At 39.5% G+C, this 25,376-nt stretch overlaps 2 protein-coding genes across 5 annotated transcripts; one reads left to right on the forward strand and one right to left on the reverse strand.

Moving 5' to 3' along the window:
• Window positions 1-1,068: 1,068 nt before the first annotated feature.
• myef2 (myelin expression factor 2) lies at window positions 1,069-16,747 on the forward strand. 2 transcript variants are annotated; one of them, XM_039795345.1, is made up of 17 exons: window positions 1,069-1,252; window positions 2,355-2,557; window positions 3,292-3,344; window positions 4,332-4,339; window positions 4,431-4,524; window positions 8,749-8,940; window positions 9,034-9,187; window positions 9,292-9,341; window positions 9,426-9,486; window positions 11,184-11,291; window positions 11,614-11,658; window positions 11,763-11,858; window positions 11,991-12,086; window positions 13,427-13,486; window positions 15,432-15,616; window positions 15,955-16,006; window positions 16,188-16,747. In XM_039795345.1, the coding sequence occupies exons 1-17, from the start codon at window positions 1,143-1,145 to the stop codon at window positions 16,349-16,351; spliced, it is 1,731 nt and encodes a 576-aa protein (XP_039651279.1). In that variant the 5' UTR covers window positions 1,069-1,142; the 3' UTR covers window positions 16,352-16,747. The 2 variants fall into 2 exon arrangements, with proteins under 2 accessions (XP_039651279.1, XP_039651280.1); XM_039795346.1 differs by lacking the exon at window positions 11,763-11,858.
• A 1,309-nt stretch (window positions 16,748-18,056) lies between these two features.
• slc24a5 (solute carrier family 24 member 5) lies at window positions 18,057-25,064 on the reverse strand. 3 transcript variants are annotated; one of them, XM_039795830.1, is made up of 9 exons: window positions 24,672-25,045; window positions 24,080-24,259; window positions 23,132-23,215; window positions 22,760-22,863; window positions 22,493-22,593; window positions 21,380-21,663; window positions 21,032-21,238; window positions 18,825-18,926; window positions 18,057-18,486 (listed from the first exon to the last, which is right to left on the reverse strand). In XM_039795830.1, the coding sequence occupies exons 1-9, from the start codon at window positions 24,826-24,828 to the stop codon at window positions 18,164-18,166; spliced, it is 1,542 nt and encodes a 513-aa protein (XP_039651764.1). In that variant the 5' UTR covers window positions 24,829-25,045; the 3' UTR covers window positions 18,057-18,163. The 3 variants fall into 3 exon arrangements, with proteins under 3 accessions (XP_039651764.1, XP_039651763.1, XP_039651765.1); XM_039795829.1 differs by having other exon boundaries at window positions 21,032-21,241; XM_039795831.1 differs by lacking the exons at window positions 18,057-18,486; window positions 18,825-18,926 and having other exon boundaries at window positions 20,203-21,241; window positions 24,672-25,064.
• Window positions 25,065-25,376: the final 312 nt, after the last annotated feature.

The following is a 25,376-nucleotide window of genomic DNA, read 5'->3' on the forward strand; positions in this document are numbered from 1 at the left end:
TAGTAGTTGCGGTTCCAGTTAGCTAGCATGTAGTTTCCAGTTTGACTATATTGTTGCTTGAAAAATAATATTGAAACTTTTCTGATTGCGTCTTTGTTTGGTTTGTTGTAAAGACAACTTGATGTTTCTATAAGTGTAAAATATTTTAGTCTGGTCTGCAGGGTTTTCAAGGAAGCCACAAAGAGGTCTTTTTAGTAACTAGGCCTACTGACTGTGAGAAAGTCTTCTGGTTTCTACAAATAAATACAAATCTACATATGTGCTGAGATACTTAACATTTTTGACACTGTTACTTAGAAAGTCCTGTTCAAACAAATCCAACTATGAAAACAACTAGCAATCGAGGAAATGTATTATCAGTTTATTAACCTGGTTTTACATTTACAGAGTAATACATGTGCGTTAAAGGTTAACTTTCCTGCTATGTTGCAGGTCAACTTAATCCATGTTTGTAAGTGAACATTGTTGCAATTCGTCCTTCATCGCACCTGACTTACCAGTGGCAATAAAGTGTATATATATGCAAATGTATTTATTTATTTGTTTGTTGTGATGTTGCACCAATTGTTGAAAAAAAAACCTCACAAGTTTGATTCTAGAGGTGAAGTCAAAGAGGGGAGACAGTCCTTCCCCCCTATTATTATCAATGTAAAGGCTACATGTAAACCCAACACTTAAACAACTGTCCAATTGGAGTTTCTTGTTTTCTAAGATTAGCTTTAAATCATTACTCAGGTGTAAACACGAGTTGTCTAAATCATCCTTCTAGTACAGCATAGAACTATGGTTTGACTATTAAGGTCAAAAATGTGTTGTCCTCATATCTCAAAACACGTTTAACAATTAGGAGCTGGACAAAGTGTTCTTTAATAATCAATTAATTTAAGATTTGTGGTTTGTTTTGGTGATGCAGTCTGCACAGACTTGCTGAGCAGATTCTCCACAAATGGTAAAGCATATTGTATAAAGAAAATTAAACTATTCCCCTGGTAGAGTAAAAGCGCACCAATCAATAGTTAAACCGTTCTCCCAGGCTGCCTAGCAACAGCTCCCACATCTCGCGTTGGAGGCCCAAATCTCGCATCACATTTTGAACTGCGTACAGGGGCATCTTGCGTTGTGTGGGGCAAACGAACCTCAACATGGCAGATGTTGAAATTCTTGATGAGGAACCTAAGCAAGAGGAATCTACTGCATCACTCAAGTCCGAATCCGAGGAGGCATCTATAGAAACACCCAATGGCGTGAAAACGTGAGTAATAATATGTATTATTTTGTCCTCCCGTCTGTGCAGCCGTTAGCTAGCTTAACAAAAATGGAGTCCTGTGATGCTAGCCATCGTTAGCCAAGCAGCCTCTAACCTCTGTTGTCAAACATTGTAGCTAACCGTTAAGTAACGGTAACTGTGTGACATATGCTGGATTTGTAGCTAACATGACGCCAAAAGTAGCTAGCTATGCCATATAATTTCTAACTGGAGCGTTAGCTAGCTAGCTAAACTTGTAACGTTACGCTGTTGCCATCACCTTAATCATGGTGCAATGGGCTATTCTTTCATCTCAATTGTTTTGCTTGTCTGCTAACGCTAACAGAAATCTGAAATGCAACTCTTGTTAAATCAACAAGCTAATCATAGTTTAACCCTTCAACTAGCATAGTCTATACTTTTTTATTTTTAGATGGCATTAACGTTAACAGCTAGCGTCCCTGTTAATCTAAACTCAGTTGTACACGTTTCATTGTGCCAAGCTAATGATAACGTGAAGGTAGCAGCAAATAAATTGCTCCGCGATGCTGCACTGTAACAATGAACTAACGTTACACTAGCAAACATATCCTTAGTATTTTATCTGCCACTCACACGTCTATAGATGGCATTTTTTTTCACAGCAGATACAATACGAGGCCATGAATAAGATAAGCTTGTGTACAATTCCAACATAAATACTCGTAGTTTATCTGATTTATGTTTACTTTTGTTACCATAGATTGATAGATACTTCATTTATCCCTTGGGACATTTTCGGTGTCCAGTAGCTCAGTCATAGCCCTAGCACTTATCCATACATGGATCAGTATTAAAATATAATAGTGTTCAGATTTTATTACGCTACATAATTACCTTTTTGACTATTTGTCCTCAAGCGAGCTAAGTAGTTTCATTATTGTAACATTTAAAGTATTATTTCAATTATAAAAAGCACATTGCCACTAAAATGCAAAACCCACAATAGAAACCTCTTACTCATAAATGTAATGATGGCCTTTTAATGTACAGACTACTGTGTGTGTGATCTCCGAATGTGGTTTTGAGATAGGCTGTTCTCTCACTTGTAGCTTTTTGCATTTTGTAGGGATGCTGAAGAAACTAAGTCCCCCAAAGAAAAGCATGACGCTAAAGAGAAGTCATCCGGGAGCAGAAAAGGAAACCGCTACCATCCCTACAAAGACAAACATGGTGGAGAAAAGAAGGTTGCTCATAGGAACCGGGTGTTCATCAGCAATATCCCCTATGATATGAAGTGGCAGGCAATTAAAGATCTAATGCGTGAGAAAGGTAGGATGTCCCCAGTGTTGGGGATAGTGTTTCCCCTTCTCTCTATCTCTCTTCAGCTGATCAGAAGTTCTTGACCCCTTTTCCCTTTATTACTAGATCTCGTATCCTGCTTCTAGCAGTAGTCAATTAGTTTGTAGCTTTCTTTGGATGTAATTAGCGCAGAAAGTAGGGAGCCAATTTAGTGTGGAGTTTTAATACACTTTTGGATGGACACCAATTTAGTTTGGGCTGATATGTCTGTAGGAAAAGGAAGATGAACTTTTGGAGCATTGACAGCTCCAAAATGTAACCTCAAACCAGTAGTAGAATTGATTGTTGAATGATTTTGTTGCATCTGTTGCAAGGTGAATCTTGATTATATAAATGAAAATATTATAATGTTTTACTTTCTGAATTATGGGGTCTCAAGAATCCTTTTGAAAGGTCAAAGGGCAGCTTAAAACTCAACTGCCATGAATGGAATCTGTTGACAAACTGATCATGTTGAAGTCTTTTGAATTTCCCAGGTTTAATGTAGCTGTGTTTCTCTCTGGCCTTGGCCTTTGGGTGTCTCAGTCACTGACCAGAAAGGCATGGTGTTGTCTGGTGGGATGTTGGTCTGTGCTGACTGTTGATCATTAATGGGACATCTCCATCTGTAGCGGCATTGCCAAGGCCAACGGCGACTTGACGACTTGGTGACTTTAAATTCCTTTGTTCTTTTGGTATTCTTTCCTTTTGTATGTCTCATGTAGTTGGTGAGGTTACATACGTGGAGCTCTTTAAGGATGCAGAAGGAAAGTCAAGGGTAAGTGATGTGGCCAACTTGCTGCACGAGGTTTTAAATATCCTCAGCAGGCTCTCAATAATCGAGTGCTCTTTTAGGTTCTGATCCTTTGGGTCTTACTAAGTTACTGAACTGGAGATACTGTGGGTTGTGTTTAGAGCCTGATAGATGGTTAATGATTGATATTCACTTGAAAGGGAGATGTCCTGTTGATTTTTGGAAAAAGTAGCCTAATGAACTCATCTAAGAGTGCACTTTTGCTTTTGTTGTTGTTATTTCAATTGGTGTAAAAGTTTGTTTGTTTGGTCATTTTCCAAAGGGAAATGTGGGTTATGTGATTTGTCTTATTGATTGACCCTCATGTCTCAAAATCTTATTTCACAATTCTGTTATATGGCACAGCTCTCTCTTCAAAGGAACAAAACATATTCTTATAAGATCCCATAGTGTTTTTTTATTCATTGTTAGGCTATGTTTTTATACTAAATGGCAAAAATGCATAGTGTAGATGTAAAGGTGGTTATTGCAGTGGTAAAACTGGTCAATCCTAAAAAATGTACTAAATCAATTTATGAATGCAGTTTATTTTTTATTTTCTACCTTGGTATTTGTGTCCAGTTCAAAACATTCAAAAGTTTCAGGTAAATTACAATGCATAGGTATCTGTTACTGCTAAATGTTTTTACCAAAACTTTTCAAATATAAACAATTATTGTTTAATTATTTAAAAAGTAGTAATTACCAACATTGCTTCAGAAAATGATAAAGAATATGTTCTTATTAGCCGTTTAATCTTTGCAATAGACTTAAACACAACCAAAAACCTGCTGGCTCAAGCCCGTGGGCAAAATATGGCCGACATGCATTATAGAAAATACTAGTAGCATGTTGATACATTACATTTATTATGTTCCAATCCTTTGTTTTGATTTTAACTGTGTTTTGTTCACTCCTTTTGACTTGGCTTGATATGTGTGCTACATGGACTCTATGATGCCCCCTGGTTAGGGTTGTGGGTAAGAATCAACCTTACTTTCAAACATACTTTTTTTTAAATCTTGCACTTGCATGGAGTCATCTGACGCCTCCGTTTCCCTGATTCAACAGTGTGGTGGAGTTCAAAGATGAGGAGTTTGTCAAGAAGGCGATAGAAACTATGAATAAACATGACCTGAGTGGAAGGCCACTCAACATCAAGGAGGTAGGAGCAAAATATGGTTAAATGATTACAGCTAAACTGAAAACTGTAATTTAACAACTGATTTTGTTTTTGTTTCAAGAAGTAAATAACCCTAATGTTTTTTTTTTTAAAACCATATTTAATGCATTTTTTCAGGGTAGTGGCAGATTATTTGTCAGTGTTACGGTTTTTATTTTATTCAGACATGAAAATCACTCAACTTTTGAGTAGATTCAATGGGAAAATGTTTAAGGGGGGGGGGTTAAGTACTGCCGGCCTGGTGCCCGATTTCTGGCGTATGACCATTTTAGAAAAATAAATAAATTAAAAAGTCCACATGGGATTTGTTTTGATTTGCTGGATTTAACTTCCACCTACCAATGAAAGGAGTTCTAGCCAATCAGATTAGGTAGGGCGGGTCTTTGCCGAAATCTGAGAGTGCGGTGCCGGTGTGGTCTCCGTGGCAACGCGGCTAAAAAAAATGGAGGCCAGGTTTATCAAACTTGGAGCATGTAGATACAGGCAGCTTTAGTTGAGAAAGTAGTTAAAATAAATGGTGCTTGGCATGAATAGAGGACAAGAGGAAAAGGATGGAGACGGGAAGCCGTTTAGCATTTGGTGCCTCAAATTGAGGGAGCCGGGTGCTTGCTTCTGCAGCGCATGTTCAAGGAAGATGCTGGACGGCAGCAGCGGTTAGAAAGTGCTTGCTAGTCACAAAGCTTCAGTCCGCGCACTCTGTCATACGAGTACGTTACCGGCAACGACGGCTACCGCTATGACTGTGCCTTCACTGCCTGACCGTGATACAAACAATGTGTGTGCGCTTTCATAGCGGAACATGATTTGTCATTAACGATGGCCAATGTGTAAAAGCTATCTGAAGCCCAAACTGCCTTGACAAAGCTGTCTGTTTGGAATTAGCATGGCAGGTATTTAAACATAACGGCCTTGTCCCAGAGTTTAGACGTCTAGCTATATGAAAAGATAAACAATGCGACGTTTTTAATAAATGTAAATAAAGCAGCTAATATCAACATGGACAAAATCATGAATGTACTAAGTCGCTTTTTTGATGATGACCTGGTCAAGGTAGCAAAGTTTTTAGTTTTAATATTATATATTATTATTGCTCTTAATTAAAAAACGTTTTGGATCAATTTTTACTTCTTCCAACCATATGTTAGTTTTTTTAAATTATGACTTTTATGTGTTAAAAGACTTCTGTAATGTCAGAAGTCTTTTAACTGTTAAAGAAAGAGACTGTTTTGCCAGTCAAATCAACTTTAATGAGTGCATATTGAAATATTACTAGGGCTGGACCCGAATATTCGTTCGGTGGGTTGGTATTCGATTTGAAAATTTGACATTCAAATATTCGTTTTTTTCTGCACAACCTGGCATCCCCCTCCAAATGGTTCTCGTTCTCGCTTGAGTATGTTCGAAATATAATACTCTGTTTTACAATTTTCTTATATAGCCATTTTAATAGGATGGACAACCCAACCTCGTTAGACTTCAGTGTTTCATCTATGTTGATTGGCAAGTGGCGGTACACACACACACACACACACACACACACACACACACACACACACACACACACACACACACACACACACACAAAAGCCGTCTATCAGCAGTGATTGTAAAGAGCGTGTCGACGGAGAATAGCGCAGACACGCGCTTCACAACGCAAGTGGGCACGCGTGCCACTTGGAGAAAAGGGAGAAAGGAAAAAAGAGACAGGCTGTCCGGAGGACCCGGTTGAGATTGCATGTGTACATTCTTGAGAACTGTAAGTTGTATAACTTATATCGTTCGTTCATTTAAGCCTGTATTAGTCTATAGTTCTCGCACATTTTTAGTTTCACCTTCACCTGCTAGCTAAATTGCACGTGGCTGTTGATTCAATACAACGCCCTCGATATCATGGCATAGGCCTAGTAGGCTAAATTATTTCATACATTCATGAAACATATTGGGGGAAATTCATTCAACATAATTCACAGCCAAATAATAATTAAAAGTATGTTATTTGAACATTTATAACCTAACCTAACCTAACCTGGCAGGTACCGCCTCCGATTTGGTCATCCACGCCGTAGCCTACGTTACCGACTCTGGCTTTGCCTTCGGCCCATCGGTGATGCATTGCCCACACTTGTTACTCGAGACCGCTAGTTACGTTTCTCTGACAGAGGCTATGATTATTACTAAGCAACCAAGATGCATCTTCAACCACGTAAAAGATTAAAAACAAAACCGCGAAAATCCGAGCGGTCAATATGACAGTATGTCATGGCCAAAATAGGTCAAAGTGATTGTATTTTCTTTGCCTTTTGTGTAATGTACAGTAGGCTATATAAACATTTTTAAATGAAAATACAGACTCTTTTAGGAAAAGTCAGGTACCAGCAGGATTGTATTTTTTTATTAAGCAAAGTTATTACACCTAAATTTCAAAACGGTTCAAAATGACCGTCCTGGCCGTTCTAGTGTAACCCAGCCTTATTTTTCCAAAAGCCAAGAAAAATCAAATGCACACTGCAAGGCTGCCAACTTTGCCGCTGAGGCAAGTTTCATTATGAATGGTTTCATACTATATATAGCCTACTTTGGGTTTTGGTTTCCCTATGAAGAAGTTCTTGTAAAATTAATTTTGTAGACCTACAATTCCTCAAAAATACAGTTCAATCAAAACGAAATGAAAATATGCCTCATTGTGTGTGAATAGAGGTGAATAAATATATTTGTTTGTGTTGCAGCGAAGTGTCAGTTCTGTTTAATAGGAAAAAAAATTGCCGGCGGGGTGTGGGGGGTCCGACAGATCTGCCCCCACTGCTAAAAAAAATCCTAGAGGAAACACTGTACTTAATAAATATATTTGCTTCTTCTTGGACTACTAAAGTGTTCCTGCAACGGGAGTATTCTCTGGCTAGAGCGCAGAACAGCGCAGTTTGCATGGACAGAAGTGCATGCCTGAGCTTGTATTTTGGGTTAAGCTGCGTTGCTTTGACATTGTGGAAAATAAAATAATAGAAACAAAATGTATTATCCTTTTTACCCGTTATTATCAATCTAAATTAATCTACTGCGAAATATAGGAGACTTTGAGATTTTACTGGGACATCACGTCACATGCCCCAGTTAAAACGCCCATGAGTTGAACGTCATTACCGTCATGATTCAGCGAAAAGAAGACAAAAATGCCAAAGACTTCATCTGTGTGGGAGAACTTTAAATTGAGGACAAGACAAAGACTGTGTCAAATATGCAGTTTGAAACTGGCCTACCACAATAGCACATCAAGCTTGAGAAATCACATGAGTTCTGTAAGTAGAACGAGCTGCTTTTATCCGCCATTTACACGTGATAAAAATGTGCACTTAATTTTCATGGAAAATAACGTGACTAGCGAATAGGCTACGGCAGTTAATGACGAACAGTAAAAACGTAGCCTACTGTAGTAACAGGGGACTGTGTCCTGCAACAACAAAGCATTTGCTTCATCTCGCTTGTCTCTTTTACTGTGGAAAAAAAAGCTGCCTTCAGGTGCGGTTTGGAAATGTTGGTTTCCCCTGCTGCGGCCGCCACCGAAGCTTTGAATATTCGCTGTTGAAAGCACCGAAGCTTCGAAGATCAAAAACTCGTATTCGGTATAGCCCTAAATATATATACATACATATACATATACATATATACACTGTTGGTTGGCAAAAAATGCATCTCAAAATGCATCAGATTGATGCTTTAAAATATGGAATATTTAAAATGTTCTTCTGGGGGAGCATGCCCCGGACCCCTCCAGAGGGGTAATATCCTTCTCACCTTTTTCACCCCGACCTGTTTTCATGCCTGTTTATTGTGGTCAGATTTTGAAAAGTAAATGATCCTAACACAAACATTTGTTACTTGTTACTCTAAACCCAAATTATGCATTTCTTTCACTTTGCTCTTGGCTTTTCTGTAGGTTGTATCCATAATACGGGTTAAAAGATTTGTAAGTGGTTACAAATAATTGTAGCAGTTATAACCTCAGATTGAAATTTTTAGTGGAACTGGAAATATGATGGACACTGAAATATCACCGGATTACGCCAATGAAGTGTAGAACTGCATTGTACAATTGTCTTTTAATAGTGGCTATACACCCTATACCTGACTTAATTCTTCATGATTATCTTTAATTTTGGATTTGCCATATTATCTGAGATCAGAAGTAAATTGTAATGTATTCTTTGTAAGGACCCTGATGGGGAACATGCTCGGCGTGTGCTGCAGCGCATAGGAGGAGGTCAACCGGGAGGCCGTGGGCAGGACATGGGGCCCAGTGGGATGAACATCCCTTCCTCCATTTCCAACAACCCCAACATCCCACCTGAGGTCATCCATGCACTGCAGGCTGGACGACTGGGCACCACAGTGTTTGTCGCCAATGTGAGGACATAGTGACAACCAACTTCCAAATCTAGCTAGTTATGATTATTCATTTTAATTAAAAATAGCTGTGTGTCTTTGTTGTTTTTACAGCTTGATTTCAAGGTGGGCTGGAAGAAGCTGAAGGAGGTGTTTGGTATGGCAGGCATGGTGAAACGAGCAGACGTCAAGGAGGACAAAGACGGCAAGAGCCGAGGGATGGGAACAGTGACTTTTGAGCAGTCACTGGAGGCTGTGCAGGCCATATGTATCCTTCAGAATTGCACAGTAAAATAGAAAAAAGAAATAGAAAGGCGCACAAAGTAATGCTTTATAATTTTACCACAAACTTCTCCTTGACTCGGGGCTCAGCCATGTTCAATGGACAGATGCTGTTTGACAGACAGATGCATGTTAAAATGGTATGTTATTTTTAGTTACTATGTAACTTAAGTTGAACAGAGGCTGTGAATATGAATTTTAACATTTGTTGTGTGGTTCTATAGGATGAGAAATCTGTTCCCCCTGATGATTTCCGTCAAGTAGAAAAAACACCTCAGTTACCACGTGAGTACAGTTGTTGATATCAAACTTGTATCCATAGCAATAGGCTCAGTGACTTGCTTATAGCACTAACATTGTCAGTGTAAGAGGTATAATACCCTCTGGAAACCGATGACACATGTTGGTAAAATTGCGTAGATGTGGCTGGGTTGGCTCAGTGGTAGAGCAGGTGCACCTAAACATAGAGGTTCATGCCTTGATACAGAGGTCCAGGGTTCGAGTCCGACCTGTGACAATTTCCTGCATGTCTTCCTCCTCTCTCTCCCCTTTCTCACCTAGCTCTCCTGTCAAATTAAAGGTGGAAAAGCCCCAAAAAATAATCTTTACAATAGCTACGCAATTTTTTTATTTATTTTTTTAAAGATCTCGATCATATAAAGCCGCCTACACTAGGGTTGGGTACCTTTCGCATCTGAACCAATACCAGTATCGATACCGGTACCTCAAATTCGGTTCCGGTACCCAACAATACTTTTTTCGGTACCTTCCCTCTGTCTGTTATAAAAAAAAAAAATTCAATTGTAAAATGAATTCCAAACCTATTTATCCTATTTACTTATAACATTCTGTTATTTATTTAGAATATTTTACACTGACAGAAATTAAATAAAAATAAAACCCCTCCCTTTCTCCTCCCAAACCCGTCCCTACAAACTATTAAATTGAATTATTAAACTTGTATTCTTGTATTTGTATATTCTTTTTTAGCCTATTTTATTTTCATCATGACCGTTTTTAACTGCTCTTTAATGTTTCATATGAAGCACTTTGAATTGCCTTGTTGCTGAAAAGGTGCTGTAGAAATAAAGTTGCCTTGCCTTCAAACCTCAGCCTGTCAGTCAGTCCCCAGGGCCCAGAAACCACTGTTGTGCCTGCTTGTTTCACAGGAAGTGTAATGTCAACAGCACGGCGACCGCTTTCGCCCCTCTATTATTATCATATCACAGCAAACGCTGTCTGCGTAAAGTTTTGAAAAACTGTAACCACACTTGAAACCGCTTTATTGGCATTGCCGTGACTCACTGGGACTTCAACAAAACTACAGAGCTGACGTAGTTTACTCCGTTTGCACGTGTGTGTGTGTGTGTGTGTGTCCTCTGCTCTCTGTCGGCATGCAGAGCGGAGAGATTAGCTTGCGCTTATAAGCTCTCAGGTACCGAAATTTGGCACAGTTTGATTTTACGTGAACCAATACTCGGCAGTACCAACGTGATTCGGTGGGTACCCTAGCCTACACGTGATCCGCGGCAAAACCACGAGGTAGAGCAAAGAGGCGCAGCGCAGTAACGTTCTGGAATTGGTTGCGCCTTGGAAGATCAGCGGCATCTGGGTCAAAGTTGAAATAATTTGAACTTTGAGCGCAGCCCACAGCGGCAATTCCGAGCAGTGCGTGACGCCAAGGGTAGCGCCTTGTTCGGCGGCACCGCTCTCCCCATAGGGAAACACTGGAACGGCCAGCGCAGAGCCGTTTTACCGCAGATCATGTATAGGCGGCTTAAATATGTCTTTGCAAGTTTCCTTTTCACTAAATGACTTTGTATTAAGTGCACTAAATTCTCAATGAATGTCTGTTGTCATTAGCATAATTGATTGTGGATTTTGCTTTGTATACATTCTACTTATGTTATGTAATCCACCCTTTTGATGTTAGTAAATTATATAGTTCAAACTTTCCTTTCCTTGTGTTTTTTTGTGTCTAGGGGGTCTCGGTGGTATCGGCATGGGACTGGGCCCAGGAGGGCAGCCTATAAATGCCAACTGTCTGAGTGGTGGAGGAGGAGGTGGCATGGGGTCCATGGGGCCTGGAGGTCAGTCACCTCTCAAATATTAGCAGTTATGTTTGTGCAGAAATGCTCACACATCCCACAAACAGTACATCGCATACTGTGTTGCAAACCTGTCGGTCTTTCTAGGCAAATGCTATTAAGATATAATCTAGCTAGTAAACACAGTAGCACCACAAGGCAGCATTAATCAACAGCTTTGAATATTATTTTATAATAATTAATATGCCGGCAAACCAAACTAACCTAGCTCAAATGCAGGACTTTAACTGACAATATATATAAAAAAAAAAAAATATGGATACAATATGTGTTTTGGCATGGCCTGACTGACATCTTCTCTTAGGTATGGATGCTCAAGGTTATGGTGGAATGAACAGAGTTGGCGGAGGTAAGGTTTTTGCTCCCACGAGTTTCCTGTAAAAGACCAATGTCATCTTTTTGTGGAGGAAGGAAAGAAAGAAAGATGTTCAAACTTTGTGCTGCTTTTGACAGGAATGAGTGGTGGAGGGGGCTTTGGGGGCATGGATAACATGGGCAACATGGGTGGCTTTAGAGGGAGAGACATGGCGCCAGGTGGCAGGATGGGAGGTAAGTGAGCGTGTTCACTCATACTGGGCAGAGAAAAGGTTCAGCTCTAGGATATTCTACTGTAAACGATGAGATGCACCTTTTGTGTTATTGATAACTGAAGTCTAAGGTTAGATGTTTTTCTGTGTTGAGATATGTACCGGTCAGGAATGCCTGGAATGGATCGTGACTTTGGCCACAGTGACATGCCAATGAATCGAGGATTTGGTGATTCTTTTGGAGGAATGGGTAAGTGATACTCTGACCTCAGACAACCCTGAATTAGGGCAGGGCGATAGGGAGAAAATCAGATATCACGATATTCTTGACCAAATACCTCAATGTCGATATTGTGGCGATATTCTAGGGTTGACAATTGGTACTTTAACAAAATATCTTCACACTTAGATTTTAGATAAATAATCATCAGTAATGTGGACATAATGTCTAAGTGGGGAAAAGGCAAATAATAGAACAGCTAGAACAGTCTGTTGTGTTCAGAAAATTACATCAGTTTACTGTAATGCAGCCTGTAAAACCAGGAAAAGACAACCCTTATGTCATATCACGATATCCAAAATCTAAGATGATATCTAGTCTCATATTAGGAAATCGATATAATATTGATATATTGCCCAGCCCTACCCTGAATTCTGTCATTCTTAAACTGTTAACACAGTGGAGGTTATGCATATTTCTCTTTGTAGTTTGGTTTTGAGTAGAGATGCACCAATGACAACTTTCTAGGCCGATTCCGATTTTCTTTTGAGTTAGGCCAGCAAATACCAATTTTAGCCGATTCCGATTTCATTTTTTTCTAACCACTTTACAGCACACACACATTTATTTTCTATCTTTTCTTTAATAGAACATTTTGCACAGAACATAGAACATTTTTGAACAGATAATGGATTACTATAAAATAGAACTATATAAATTACTCCTGGTGTGTGAAATTCACACACATCTAAAGTGCAGTGTTAGAACCATTTCCTTCTTTTCACATCCAATATCCAACTACAAAAAAGTGATTTTGGTTTTTGGTGTTGTCGTCCCTCCACGCCCTACTATTTCCTTGCAGGTGGTGCATATTGCAAACTTGTTATCTTCTGCACACACGCTGAAGAACAGCTGACATGTTGCAGGTTACTTCACGAGGTTCCCTAAATGTTGCGAGAATAGTGCGGACAGGCGCTTCACACCGCGAGCGGGTACGCGCCACACACGGCGGAAAAGTTGAGAGAAAGGAAAAGGAGACCGTGCTGTCGCCTCCGTGTGTGCGTGCGTACTTGAGAACTGTAACTCGTAGAACTTATGTTGTCAGTTAATTGTAGCATTGACCGGCATGAAATCGGCATATGTCAGACTGACCTGCCGGTCACCGGTCATGGCCGAGCACGTTAAAACCGGCCAATTCCGGTTACCGGCCGGTCTATCGGTGCATCTCTAGTTTTGAGTTATGATGGGGTTTAGGGAATGCTTTTTGTGTGCTGTTCTTTTCATAGGTTGACTCTTTCTGTGTTTACTGTTGTGAAATTTGTATGGTATGGTCTAATCTAACCTGCTCTGATTTGCATTGTCTTCTTTAGGTGGAGGTTTTGGAGGAGGCATGGGCAGTGGTGGCATGCGGCACATGGGGACTGGATTAGGTACATGAGATATTCCATCCACAGTTTTTCTAAATCGGTTAAATGAATTCTTACCCTATGCTGTAGATACACCTTCGATTTAGAGGTACTTGTAAGATACAGTTGGCTCTCTGGCAGAGCCCTGGGCTCTGGGCCCACTTTATTACTGTGACATTTGAAAGGTATTAGACTTTACCATTTTATAGTCTTTTGACAGTTAAATGGATGAGTGAGTATTTGTGTACCATGATGTATGAAGTGTCATGCCTTGCTAAAAAGGTGATGTGTAACAAGGAGGCCCAGTAGCTGGAGAGACTGTCCTTCATCAGATGACCCTAAGTACAAGCATGTGTTGTCCTTAAACACTTAAGTCCCTGAGCACTGGTGTATCAAATACATTTAGAGTTGGCCCGATACCGATTCTGATACCTGAACTTGAGTATCGGCAGATACAGAGTACCGATCCGATACCAGTGTGTCATATATTTTATTATGTTTTAACAACTGTATACTGCTATCCCTGTATGGATGTGATATTATTTCTATCTTTGTTGTCTGTCTGGCTCAGGTTAAAAATTAACAAACCCAAACAATGAATGCCACAGAACTTTCTTTTATTATCCAGTTTGACAGTCAAAGAACATAAATAAACTACTTTAACATAGATTTTCTTTAGGGCTTTATCAGATACCACGTAGGTATCTGATCGGTGCATAAACTCCAGTACTTCCCGATACCAGCGTTTTAGGCAGTATCGGAGCCGATACTGGTATCGGTATCGGACCATCTCTATCTACATTACATACTGTATACATAAGAACCATAACATTTAATTTCTGTGTCATTCTGATTGTAGCCACACAGACAGAGCATGAAAAAAGAATCTAATGGGCATGTTGTGTGGGGTGAAGAATGAGGAAACCTGTATAACCCTTTTTGGCATTTGATCTGGTTGTGTTACTTTCACAAACCTTGTATATAGCTACCATGTTTTGATTATCTAATGTCTTTTAATTTATACACGTCACTTTTTTTGAGCTTGATGTAATTTCAGCCCGGTTTTGTGTAAATAACTAGATACAAGTTGTTTTTTTCTCAACACTACTGCCTGTATGAAAGAAAATTGTGTATCAACATTAGTTTCTTCTTTTTTTATTGGAGATATGTGATTGAAAAAAAATCTCCTGGGTCCATAGTAACCTGTTCTTGTGATGATGATCTCAGTTATCTCAATGTAGAACATTTAGTTCATTTGGACACGGCCCAATTTTTGTGGTGGCGCAACGGCTTAAGCAAGTAGTGCTCTGAACGTTATTTTTATTGCCATTATGCACAGCCAATCCACGGTGTTTATCTTTTTATTTAAATCCTGTGCAAACCAGGATAACAGATCAACCCCATGCACCTCTAAACCCATCAGACTGGTCATTAGCTGAGAATGTATTTATTAATTACCACATTTCTATTCCACCTCAGCCAGCCCTTCGGCACTTTGCACTGCATGAGCAAAAATAGCAGGTGTGCTTGGAGTAGCCCACACAGTTGGTGCACTGGAAACCCACCGCTTTGCTCTTGTTGCGCAATCAAAATCGGGGCCCATGGCGTTGTACGCAAAATACAAAGTGGAAGAGAAACTTTGTATTTTGTATTCACAAGATCATTTCATAACTTCTATTTACTCTGTCTTGTGGAGTTGGTTGGTGACTAAGAATAAATACAGGTCTAAAGTCTACTGACTGTTCCTCTACAAACTGTTTTAAAGTGATTGGCTACCAATACAGTTTAAGTGTTTATACACTTTGGTGACATGTCATTGCACTAAATGAATACAAAAAAAAACTATGTGCAAGATGGTGAAAGGCATCATTGTGATAATTAGTGTTTGACAGTTTCAATATGCTGGTATTAAAATATGCAGTACATTATTTTAATTTGCTCTCTTATTTTATGTGTGTGTTAATTGCAGGTGGTGGAATGGGAAATATGTCGATGGACCGGATGGGCTCCAGCTTTGACCGTATGGGCATGTCAGGAATGGACATGAACTGTGGCTTTGGTGGCTATGGAGGAGGGGGACCAGGCCACATGGGTGGAGGCATGTCTGACAGGGCCTCTGGGTCCAAAGGAGGCTGTCAGATCTTTGTGCGAAATGTAAGTGCGGGTTAGATATACGAGAACTAGCATAGAGATTTAGAAGTCTGTTGAATAGGATTGGAGTTACCGAGCCACTTAATTTAATTGCTTAATTTATTCATTGGTTTTAATGGGGAAACAACCCATGCTTGCCGTGCAATAATATAATTGGTAATGATGCTGAGGACTGTGGGCATATTTTCCCTCTGAGTGCGACTCTTTTTATGATGTATTTATAGTATATGCTTTGTTGATGCACTCATCTTTTTATTTGCATCTTGTACTACTTTTGCCTAGCCTCAAATATGTTAATGTTGACAAATGTGTCGACTGAAGTATACATTTGTGCGTTGCAGCTCTCCTATGATCTGACGTGGCAAAAGCTGAAAGAGAAGTTCAGTCACTGCGGTATGTCTTTTTTTCTTACTATGAATTGAATCTTTATTGTTAAATATACAAGCCACTCTCTCTGACATTTCATTATGAATAGTCATTGGACATGAATGCCAAAGTTACAGGTTTCACATTCATCAACACTGAATTACTGTGGTTTTAGAATGCGTTCGTTGCTCATTCTTTTATACTGCAGGCCAGGTAATGTTCGCAGAGATCAAGATGGAGAACGGAAAGTCAAAGGGCTGTGGAACAGTGAGATTCGACTCTCCAGAGAGCGCCGAGAAGGCCTGCAGGATGATGAATGGAACCAAGATCAATGGCCGAGAGGTGGACGTCCGTATCGATCGGAACGCCTAGAGCTTTTGGAGAAGTCATGCTAACACACTTCCACATTCAGTCCTCTTGCCAATGATCTTTTGTTTTGTTTTAAAAACACAATTACTTCATATCTCCATGTGTCCACAGTTTGTTTTGTTTATATAAACTACATAGGTCTTTTATCTTTTTGTTTTGTAAACCCTTTTTTGTCCGGCAGTTTATTTGAACAAATAAACTTTTTAATTTTTAAACCTGGTTGCTGTAAAATCTCCTGAGATCAGTCTCGAAGTTGTTCTTCCCAGCATGTGCACTGAATCTGGGGGGGTGATCTGATTAGCATTATTGCTCAACACTGCCGTGCAGTGGCTTCTTGAAAGTGGGGGAATTCCACATTACTCACAAAAGCAGCAGTTGGAATAAAGTGAGAACAGAATGGACATGGATTTCTTCAGGCTATTGACCTTTCCAGTTCTCCGAGATTGGTGGTAGTTTGTTTCAATAAGATCAGATCACTTTTTTGTTACATTGCCAGTTACAAGTCTAAGTATAGATTAATGTCTGAAGTCCATGTGGGCTTTGCAGTTAGCTGTAAACACGGATCATAAAATCTTTCTCGTTTTACTTTTTAGGTAATAGAAAACGTTTTTGGTTTTTGTTTTACTAATTTCTACATTGCTGACAAGAGTTAAAGACTTGCTCGGAGTTGTGTAAATGGGGCCAAAATTTGTCTTAACTCACCCACTCAAAGAGAAGGACAAGGCCAAATGAGTTTAGTTGACACCTTTTTATTCCTTGACTTGTCAGTTCTGGATTTATTCAAACTTGGCAGCCTCTCAGAACTTGAAAATGGGTCTTCGATGTATGATAAGGGGAGTCTGGATCTGACAGGCACATGTTTTGATCCTTGGCACACTTCCACCTTTATTTATTACTATATATATATATATATATATATATATATATACACATATATATATACACATATATATACACACAGACAGACAGACAGACAGACAGTCAGTACAGGCCATAAGTTTGGACATACCTCATTCAATGTGTTTCTTTATTTTCATGACTACATTGTAGATTCTCACTGAAGGCATCAAAACTATGAATGAACACATATGGAATTATGTACTTAACAAAAAAGTGTGAAATAACTGAAAACATGTCTTATATTTTAGATTCTTCAAAGTAGCCACCCTTTGCTTTTTTTGATAACTCTGCAAACCCTTGGTGTTCTCTCAATGAGCTTCATGAGGTAGTCACCTGAAATGGTTTTCACTTCACAGGTGTGCTTTGTCAGGGTTAATTAGTGGAATTATTTCCCTTATTAATAAAAAAAAGCAAAGGGTGGCTACTTTGAAGAATCTAAAATATAAGAAATGTTTTCAGTTATTTAACACTTTTTTTGTTAAGTACATAATTCCATATGTGTTCATTCATAGTTTTGATGCCTTCAGTGAGAATCTACAATGTAAATAGTCATGAAAATAAAAAGGAAACGCATTGAATGAAGAAGGTGTGTCCAAACTTTTGGCCTTTTTATTTATTTATTTAGGCTGTAATATATATATAAAATATAATATATATATATATATATATATATATATATATATATATATATATATATATATATATATATATAAACTAATATAAACTAATGGAGATCATCCTGTGACCAGCACATGTCTTCCATGGCACAATATCTTAAATCTTTAAAAGAATGGGAGTGGGACCATGCTTCCTTGTCTTGACATTTAATGATTCATAGGTTTAACAATTCTGTTGTGTTTTTGGACTGTCGAGTCTCTGTTTGAAATATGGCCTCAGTCCTTGGGAGGTCAGATCTCAGTCACTGCACAGTCTTACGGGATTATTTCCAATAATCCCTAGCTCGTACAGGATGGACAGAGTGGCAAAGAGGATGTAGCAGAATAGAGAAACGAGTCCCAACTTCCAGTCCAACTTCCATCCGTTAATGTGCACGGCTACAAAAAGGAAGACGATTGAAAGGAGGAGCGTAATGGAAATGAAGACCAGCCCGGTGCTGTTGACCTCTACCGGGTTGTTGGGGTCTACAAAGGCAGTCTTGATGAACCAAGGCAGGCCCAGGCACAGCATGTCGAAAACATTAGAGCCCACAATGTTGGACATGGCCATGTCAGCTTTCCCTGATGAACAGAAAACACTTAACGTTTTAAACAGTTACATACTGGATTTAAGTCTATTCACACAGAATTTCGGTATTCAGGTTAAGAAAAATGGGAAAGTGGCTCAGCAAAGTGAATGAGTAATCAGTAGTTACCACTTGCATATCTTTCAGCAAGAGCTAAGTGCCCAAGTACATTTGGTTATTATTTAGTAAATAAATCTGTGGTGTTACTTATGAAAAAGGAATTTGCGAAGGAGGCAAATTAAGTCTTAATTTCAATGTTTTGTTATGGCTGGCCTCAAACTATATCCAGGACTGTTGTGAATTGCATCTGATGAATGTGTTACTGATGTTTACCTTCTCTGGCCACCATCACACTGGCTACGGTGTCCGGTATACTGGTTCCAGCAGCCAGCAGAGTGAGTCCCATAACTGTATCAGGGATGCCAAGGGTTTCGCCTGTGTTAACATAGAACAAACCCACAACAATCAGAGTCCCCCTCTTCCAACAACATCAAGCTAGGGAGAGGAAAGCAGCAGATCTCAACTGGTGGTCAACCAGTAATCACTGGAGTCAGGGCCGTAGCAGGATTTTAGTAATACTGAGATCATAAGACCAAATTCTCTCAACAGAAACCCGCCCACCTAAGAACATTTCAATAAGCCTCTAAATTAACACAATGTGTTGAGCACAGTGCCTGAATTGGACCAAAAAAAGTGCCAGTACCCTAATCAGCAGTTTCGTAATATGATCATCGCATGTGTCTGTCGCATACATTCATATCCATATGCATATCTTGTAGGGGTGTACCCCGAATAGTCGGACTATTCAATCTAAGGAGCGTGATTCAACTGCCAATCTCGCAGTCAAATCATCGCAGTGCTTAAAATGTGGTTATGAAACAAAGGATCATTGCATCTGGGCTATATGGGGGGTGCTGAATGTCTGTTTTTTCCCCCCCAAGTATAAATATCAGCCTCATGTGGACAAAAATCAGAAGTGCTGATACTCAATACTGGTGAGTACTGGCCTATTTTAGACACTAGTTGAGCATTTGAAAACAATACATTTTATTTTTATTCATGATTTAATTGTTCCATTATGTATACTGTAAATGTTTTCTCCTACATTATGTGCTGGTGCCAGGTGTGTAATTCTGGTGGAGACAACTCCTTTCATTTATGTATTTTATTTGCCCCCAAACTGTCAAATTTAGTCAAAAAGTATAAGACCAAGCCTTACAAGAAGACCCAACCGGTGTAATCCTTGAAATCCTTTCATGTCACTATACACCACCCAAATTTCTAGAAATATTACAGACATGACCATGTGTCCTCGTGGCAGCTAACAATCTGATTGGAGGCAGTTGTGGGGAAAATATTTTCTGTTAGTCTACCACCACCTACATTTCGTTCCAATATGTTATTTTCATGGCCTATGAAAGTTCAATTAATATTTGTGAACATGAGCTACTCTCGCTCTCTCAAAGCCAGAAAGTAAGTCATCAAGTATAAAACTTGGAGCTACTCCAAAGCCACCTGAATGGGAGACTGATTTTGTGGAGCCTCAGAATGTTTGTTTTCTTTTATTTAGCTTTATTCTATTGTACTTCTGAAACAGAAAATGTACCCATATTCCCCTGGGTGCACTCAGTGTCATCTACATCAGTGTTTCTCAAATTGGGGTACACCTACCCTTAGGGGTAATTTGGAGTACTGCAGGGGGTATATGTGAGATTTTTTTTAAAAAGGTAATTAAAAAAATATATCAGTCATGCATCTATAACATCTTTCCCAATTCATTGTCTAGAACAGTATAGAACACCTTATACTCGATGGCATCACACATTTTAGTTTAAGCTCTAGTTTTTGGATTTGAAAGAGAGAGTTGTTTTATTTTTTGGACTGTCTTAGACCATAGAAGACCAAAAGGTGTATTTAAGCTCCAGTGGTACCCAAATATTTACCACATATTTTGAACCATAGACAGGAATGTTTCCAACTTTCTTAATCACATATATACGGTATGTTCAGTTCTACCTGCACGGTCCCATGCCTGCTCTTTCATAAGACCAAACTCTCCTCTCATGTGAGCCAATCTGACGACTACAGGATAATAATCTCATTATACTTCAGTAGACCTACCACGTCACATGATGAAGCTTCCCTTTCAGCCTGATCTGAGGTCAGTTTTATGTTCTTGGACCTATGCCTGTGGCTGCTTCTGTATATACAGCCAGGGCTCACATGACTGTTTCCTTAAGGATGAAGCAGGCTGTAATCCTGGTTATGCACTTGGCCCACTGGCTACAATAACCCCCCTCCTTACCCTCCATGACAATGGCATCTCAGGAATTAGCCAGCAGACCAACATGTGATTCTACTCTGCAAATCAGACATTTTTTCTCACAAGTTTTAAAGACTTGTGATCCACAAAGGTTCTATAACCTGGTGCGTGACAGGCTGATTACACTGGCAACTAAAGTAAAGACACTGAGGAAATGTACTGATTTTATACAATCTGAAGCATCGCAGAATGCAAAAGTTCAAAACGACGATCTTACCGACAATAGTCACCATCCACACCAGCACGTATGTGAAACCTGAGATCCAGACAGCTGACATGAAGAAGGTTATCATGAACCATCCCTTCCAGAACCTTCTCCTGCAGTTTGGGATGGTCAGGAAAAGCAGAGTGATGATGGGCAGAGACAGAACCCAGAAAACCCGTTTCAGGTCGCTCTCCGGCACAGCAAACACACTTTTATGCTCTGCTGGAACACAAGCAGACACACACGTGTTATGAGTGAATTTGTATCACAAATCATCAGGGGGGTCGTGAAGGTCAGCAAGTGGATTACTCCAGTTTGACACAAATACTTGTAAACAGTGTGCTAAGAAGTGGGTTTTACCTTCAGGAATCTCACTGAGGCCATGCAGGCTGAGGGACAGCTGAGAGTATCCCGAGTCGTCCTGGAAGATCCCACTGTCTGTTCTGGAGCGACTGCGGACTCGCAGACTGGTTTCGTCGCTCCAGCCCAACAGAGGCTGTGTCTCAGTCTTCTCATCGGATCCTTTACCCAGACAGGTGCAGCAAGGGCTCAGCTTCCTCAGGACAAACTCACTGATGCGAAGGTCAAAGCACAGAACCATGATGTAGACGCCATAGACCAGAAGCAGACATGCAGCGTCATACCTGTAAACATCAACATCTGAGTTCATTACCTTGCCTGTAGAAGATTTACCAAAGAAAACATATTGTGCAAAAATGACCTCAAAAGTGTCTGAGCAGTTAGGGCTAAGCGATATGACTATATACTATATATCGTCAAAACGATAAATATGTCTATCATATATATTTTTCAGTAGTGTTTCTATCGAAATGTCAAAAAAACAGCGACTGAACTGCGTTACGGCAATATTATTTGTCATTTGGACAATGCTTTACATTCTGATCTTATTAAAATGAGAAAATACTCAGTAATTTTCAGTTGTCAAGTATTTAATTCACACAGGAGTATTACAAAAAAAATAGGCTTCACCATGTGGTTATTTCATATGGACTATTTATTTATTGAATTACCAGAAAACATGCTATGTCGTGAAATTACGTATATTGGGATAACATATTTTGGCCATATCACCCAGCCCTAATAAGCAGGTGATTTTTAAAAATATATTTTAAACAACAAAAATCAATTAATCAATTAAGGACATTTTGGGAGTTGTTCCTGGATTTTTTTAAGTTGTTAGTGGGTTTCCATCACATTTTGCTGTGTTTATGATGTGATATTGTCTTATTTATGGTTAATTAATTGCTCGGTACGGTCAGTGTAATAAATGTCAGTGAGTCACAGTACTGTACTACACTACTTGATTTGTGATCTGTTTTAATTTGTTGTTCTCAGTGTCACAATCAATAAACAGCTGCCTCTGACTTTGTCTTTTACAACCACCTTACATGCAAGTTGTGCAAAGTGGTTTGAAGATCACGTAACAAGATGCCGATACACACTGACACTCACCAGTACACCTTGTTATCAGAAATGATGGCAATAACAGCAGCAACACTGATGCTATATGCCAGGCAGTCCCTGAACAGTGGCCAACAGGTGAGGCGCCCGGCCTGATAAAGGAAATAAAAAAGAAATGGTTCACAGCTTATAAAACACAATTTACACAATGATTCTACCGCTTTGACCCAGTAAAGGTGCTGCTCTTGCGTACAGGTAGTTAGTAGGATGGTAATCTTTGTCTGAATATTGCGAGTGTGAGATTGTGTCAGAATGTACCATAGAGGCCAAGAGTCCACATGCAGCGCAGATTCCTAGCAGGTTGTAGACGGCTGATCCCACGATGGTGCTGACCCCAATGTCTCCCTTTGTTACAAACACACCTAACACACATAAAGAGCACATCTTAGCTTTGAGGATAGAGACAATGTGGATGCATTGATGAAAAATAAGAAGAAATGAATGGAGAGCAAATAAAGTGCAGAGAGGAAAACATGTCCTAATCAAAAGGCCGCAATCCCTCTCTGTTCCCTTATGGTGGTGGAGTCACAGTTCATCGGGTTGGGAAAGAATACGGTGACAGCGATGATGATGTTGGTATCACCATCAACATCGCCGGTTGTAGTTATTATCATAATAATGCATGATTACCCAGAAAGGCTGTGACCAGTTCAGGTGCAGAACTCCCAGCTGCCATAAATGTGGCTCCTGCTACATCCTGAGACAGTCCCAGACCTGAGAGAAACACAAAATAAAACAAGAATACATGACAATTTGCATGGCGTGTACAAAATAATAGAAACACCTGATTATTATATGCAATCAAATTCAACTACAGCACAAACTACAACCTCAAATATGACCAGGTAATGTCCATACATGTTATTATAGAGCAGAGCAGTCATGTGTGGTATTGCATGACATTGTACAGTTCCACCAAGTGTAAGTTTATTAGTCAGGTTTACACGTTAAGAATTATTCAATTAATCGATTAGTCCATTGACAGAAAATTAACAATTTTGATAATAATAAATTATTTGCTTTTCTCAGTTTTATATAATTTTGAACCAAATATTTTTGGGTTTTGCACTGTTGGTCGAACAAACAAGACGTCTGAAACATCACCTTGGGCTCTCAGATCTTGTGTTTGGCATTTTTCACTACTTTGTGAGACTTTTCATAGGCCAAACGATTAACTGATCCATTGAAGAAAGAATTGAATAATGACAATAATCATAACTTATGTTTATTGTTAGTATAATTGATGATGATGGTACAGAGATCCACATCTAAAGCAATTGTAGAAACACAGAGTGGAAACACCACAACCACACCCTGGTAAAAGCTATTTCCATTCATTAAAATACAACTTAAGAACTGTTCAATCAGTTAAACATATATAACATATTATATGTATGGACTTATACACAATCTGTCCACATATTTAGGTATTCTTAAGAGTCCTACAAAATCTGTATCTATCTATAAAGTCTACTATAAGTTTGCCTATAGTAATCGTAATCATTATTAGGCTACCACAATTATAGTATATTACCGTAATACAGTTCATGTTATGGTGCAATATTTCTTGTCACTTACGTTCACTGATCACTTCTAAAGAGGGCAGAAAGTAATCATCGCAGATAATTGCGACAGCCAGAAGCATGTAGAAAATAATCATGAAATAAATGACGAGCCCTCCATCCTTCCTCTCCTGCACCGTGAAGAAGCCACCAGGAAACTCAGAGGACTGTGATGAGATGCATTTTGTCTCATTCACTGAAACAGCAGGACACGGACACACACACACACACACACACACACACACACACACACACACACACACACACACACACACACACACACACACACACACACACACACAACACACACACACACACAACTTATTGGCAAGTTACACGGTATTTTCATACCAATATAAGAGTGAGCAAACAGTGTCACAGTTGCTGAGCCAATTGCATACTAAAACAAATATAGCCTATCTAGTAGTATTGTGGGAGATTTTAAAACACTACAAATTAGACTAAGCAAAATTACACACACACACACACACACACACACACACACACACACACACACACACACACACACACACACACACACACACACACACACACACACACACACACACACACACACACACACACACACACACACACGATTTTCTTACCAAGAGCCCGACGCACCCTGGTAGAGTGGGTTTCCTGTGCTGTTTTTGCGGTATATGATACAAGATGGACCGTGCAATATAAAAATATTACAAATCCTAGAAAGTACGGTATAAAATCTTTCCTCTTCTTTCTCTGCAGAGCTGCAACCTTATTCATTGTTATATGAGTAACTAAAGTACAATTAGCAATTATTCCAAGGAGTCATATGTTTCGTTCTAACAAGCTTGCAAGAAAAGAATTGCAGGCTAAAGCTGCATCTAACACTACACTACGACTACAAGCTGCTGAGAGAGATTATTGGGGGGAGAAAGCATCTTTTAAGGCCTGGCGCTACAGAGAATGGGGGATCACGAGTTGCGCGTCATTCCAGCCGACTTGAACACGCTCCAGCCTGAGGCGCATCAGGGGTGAACCCACTGTAAACACAACAACACACACACACACACACACACACACACACACACACACACACACACACACACACACACACACACACACACACACACACACACACACACACACACACACACACAAAATGTAGCCTAGTCTATGACTTTAAATATTTATAAGCTCTGCAGGTGAAGCGTACCTAGACCTACTTTTACAACAGTGCTTTGATGCTTGATCTTATCACCAAAGAGATAGTACGTACCCGTGTGGCTGCAAATTGGTTTAGTTATTTTTTTTTTTTTATAATAGGCCTA

This window comes from Perca fluviatilis, chromosome 3, assembly GCF_010015445.1.
Source record: "Perca fluviatilis chromosome 3, GENO_Pfluv_1.0, whole genome shotgun sequence".
Taxonomy (NCBI): domain Eukaryota; kingdom Metazoa; phylum Chordata; class Actinopteri; order Perciformes; family Percidae; genus Perca; species Perca fluviatilis.

Excerpts from the sequence above, each read along its gene's own strand:
- myef2 (XM_039795345.1), top strand. The coding sequence starts at position 1,143 with ATGGCAGATGTTGAAATTCTTGATGAGGAACCTAAGCAAGAGGAATCT. Across the intron at positions 11,859-11,990 it reads GCCAGGTGGCAGGATGGGAG|ATATGTACCGGTCAGGAATG; the intron begins GTAAGTGAGCGT and ends TTCTGTGTTGAG. Across the intron at positions 12,087-13,426 it reads TGATTCTTTTGGAGGAATGG|GTGGAGGTTTTGGAGGAGGC; the intron begins GTAAGTGATACT and ends TGTCTTCTTTAG.
- slc24a5 (XM_039795829.1), bottom strand. The coding sequence starts at position 24,828 with ATGAATAAGGTTGCAGCTCTGCAGAGAAAGAAGAGGAAAGATTTTATA. Across the intron at positions 24,260-24,671 it reads CAGGGTGCGTCGGGCTCTTG|TGAATGAGACAAAATGCATC; the intron begins GTAAGAAAATCG and ends CTGCTGTTTCAG. Across the intron at positions 21,664-22,492 it reads TCTGATAACAAGGTGTACTG|GTATGACGCTGCATGTCTGC; the intron begins GTGAGTGTCAGT and ends TGATGTTTACAG.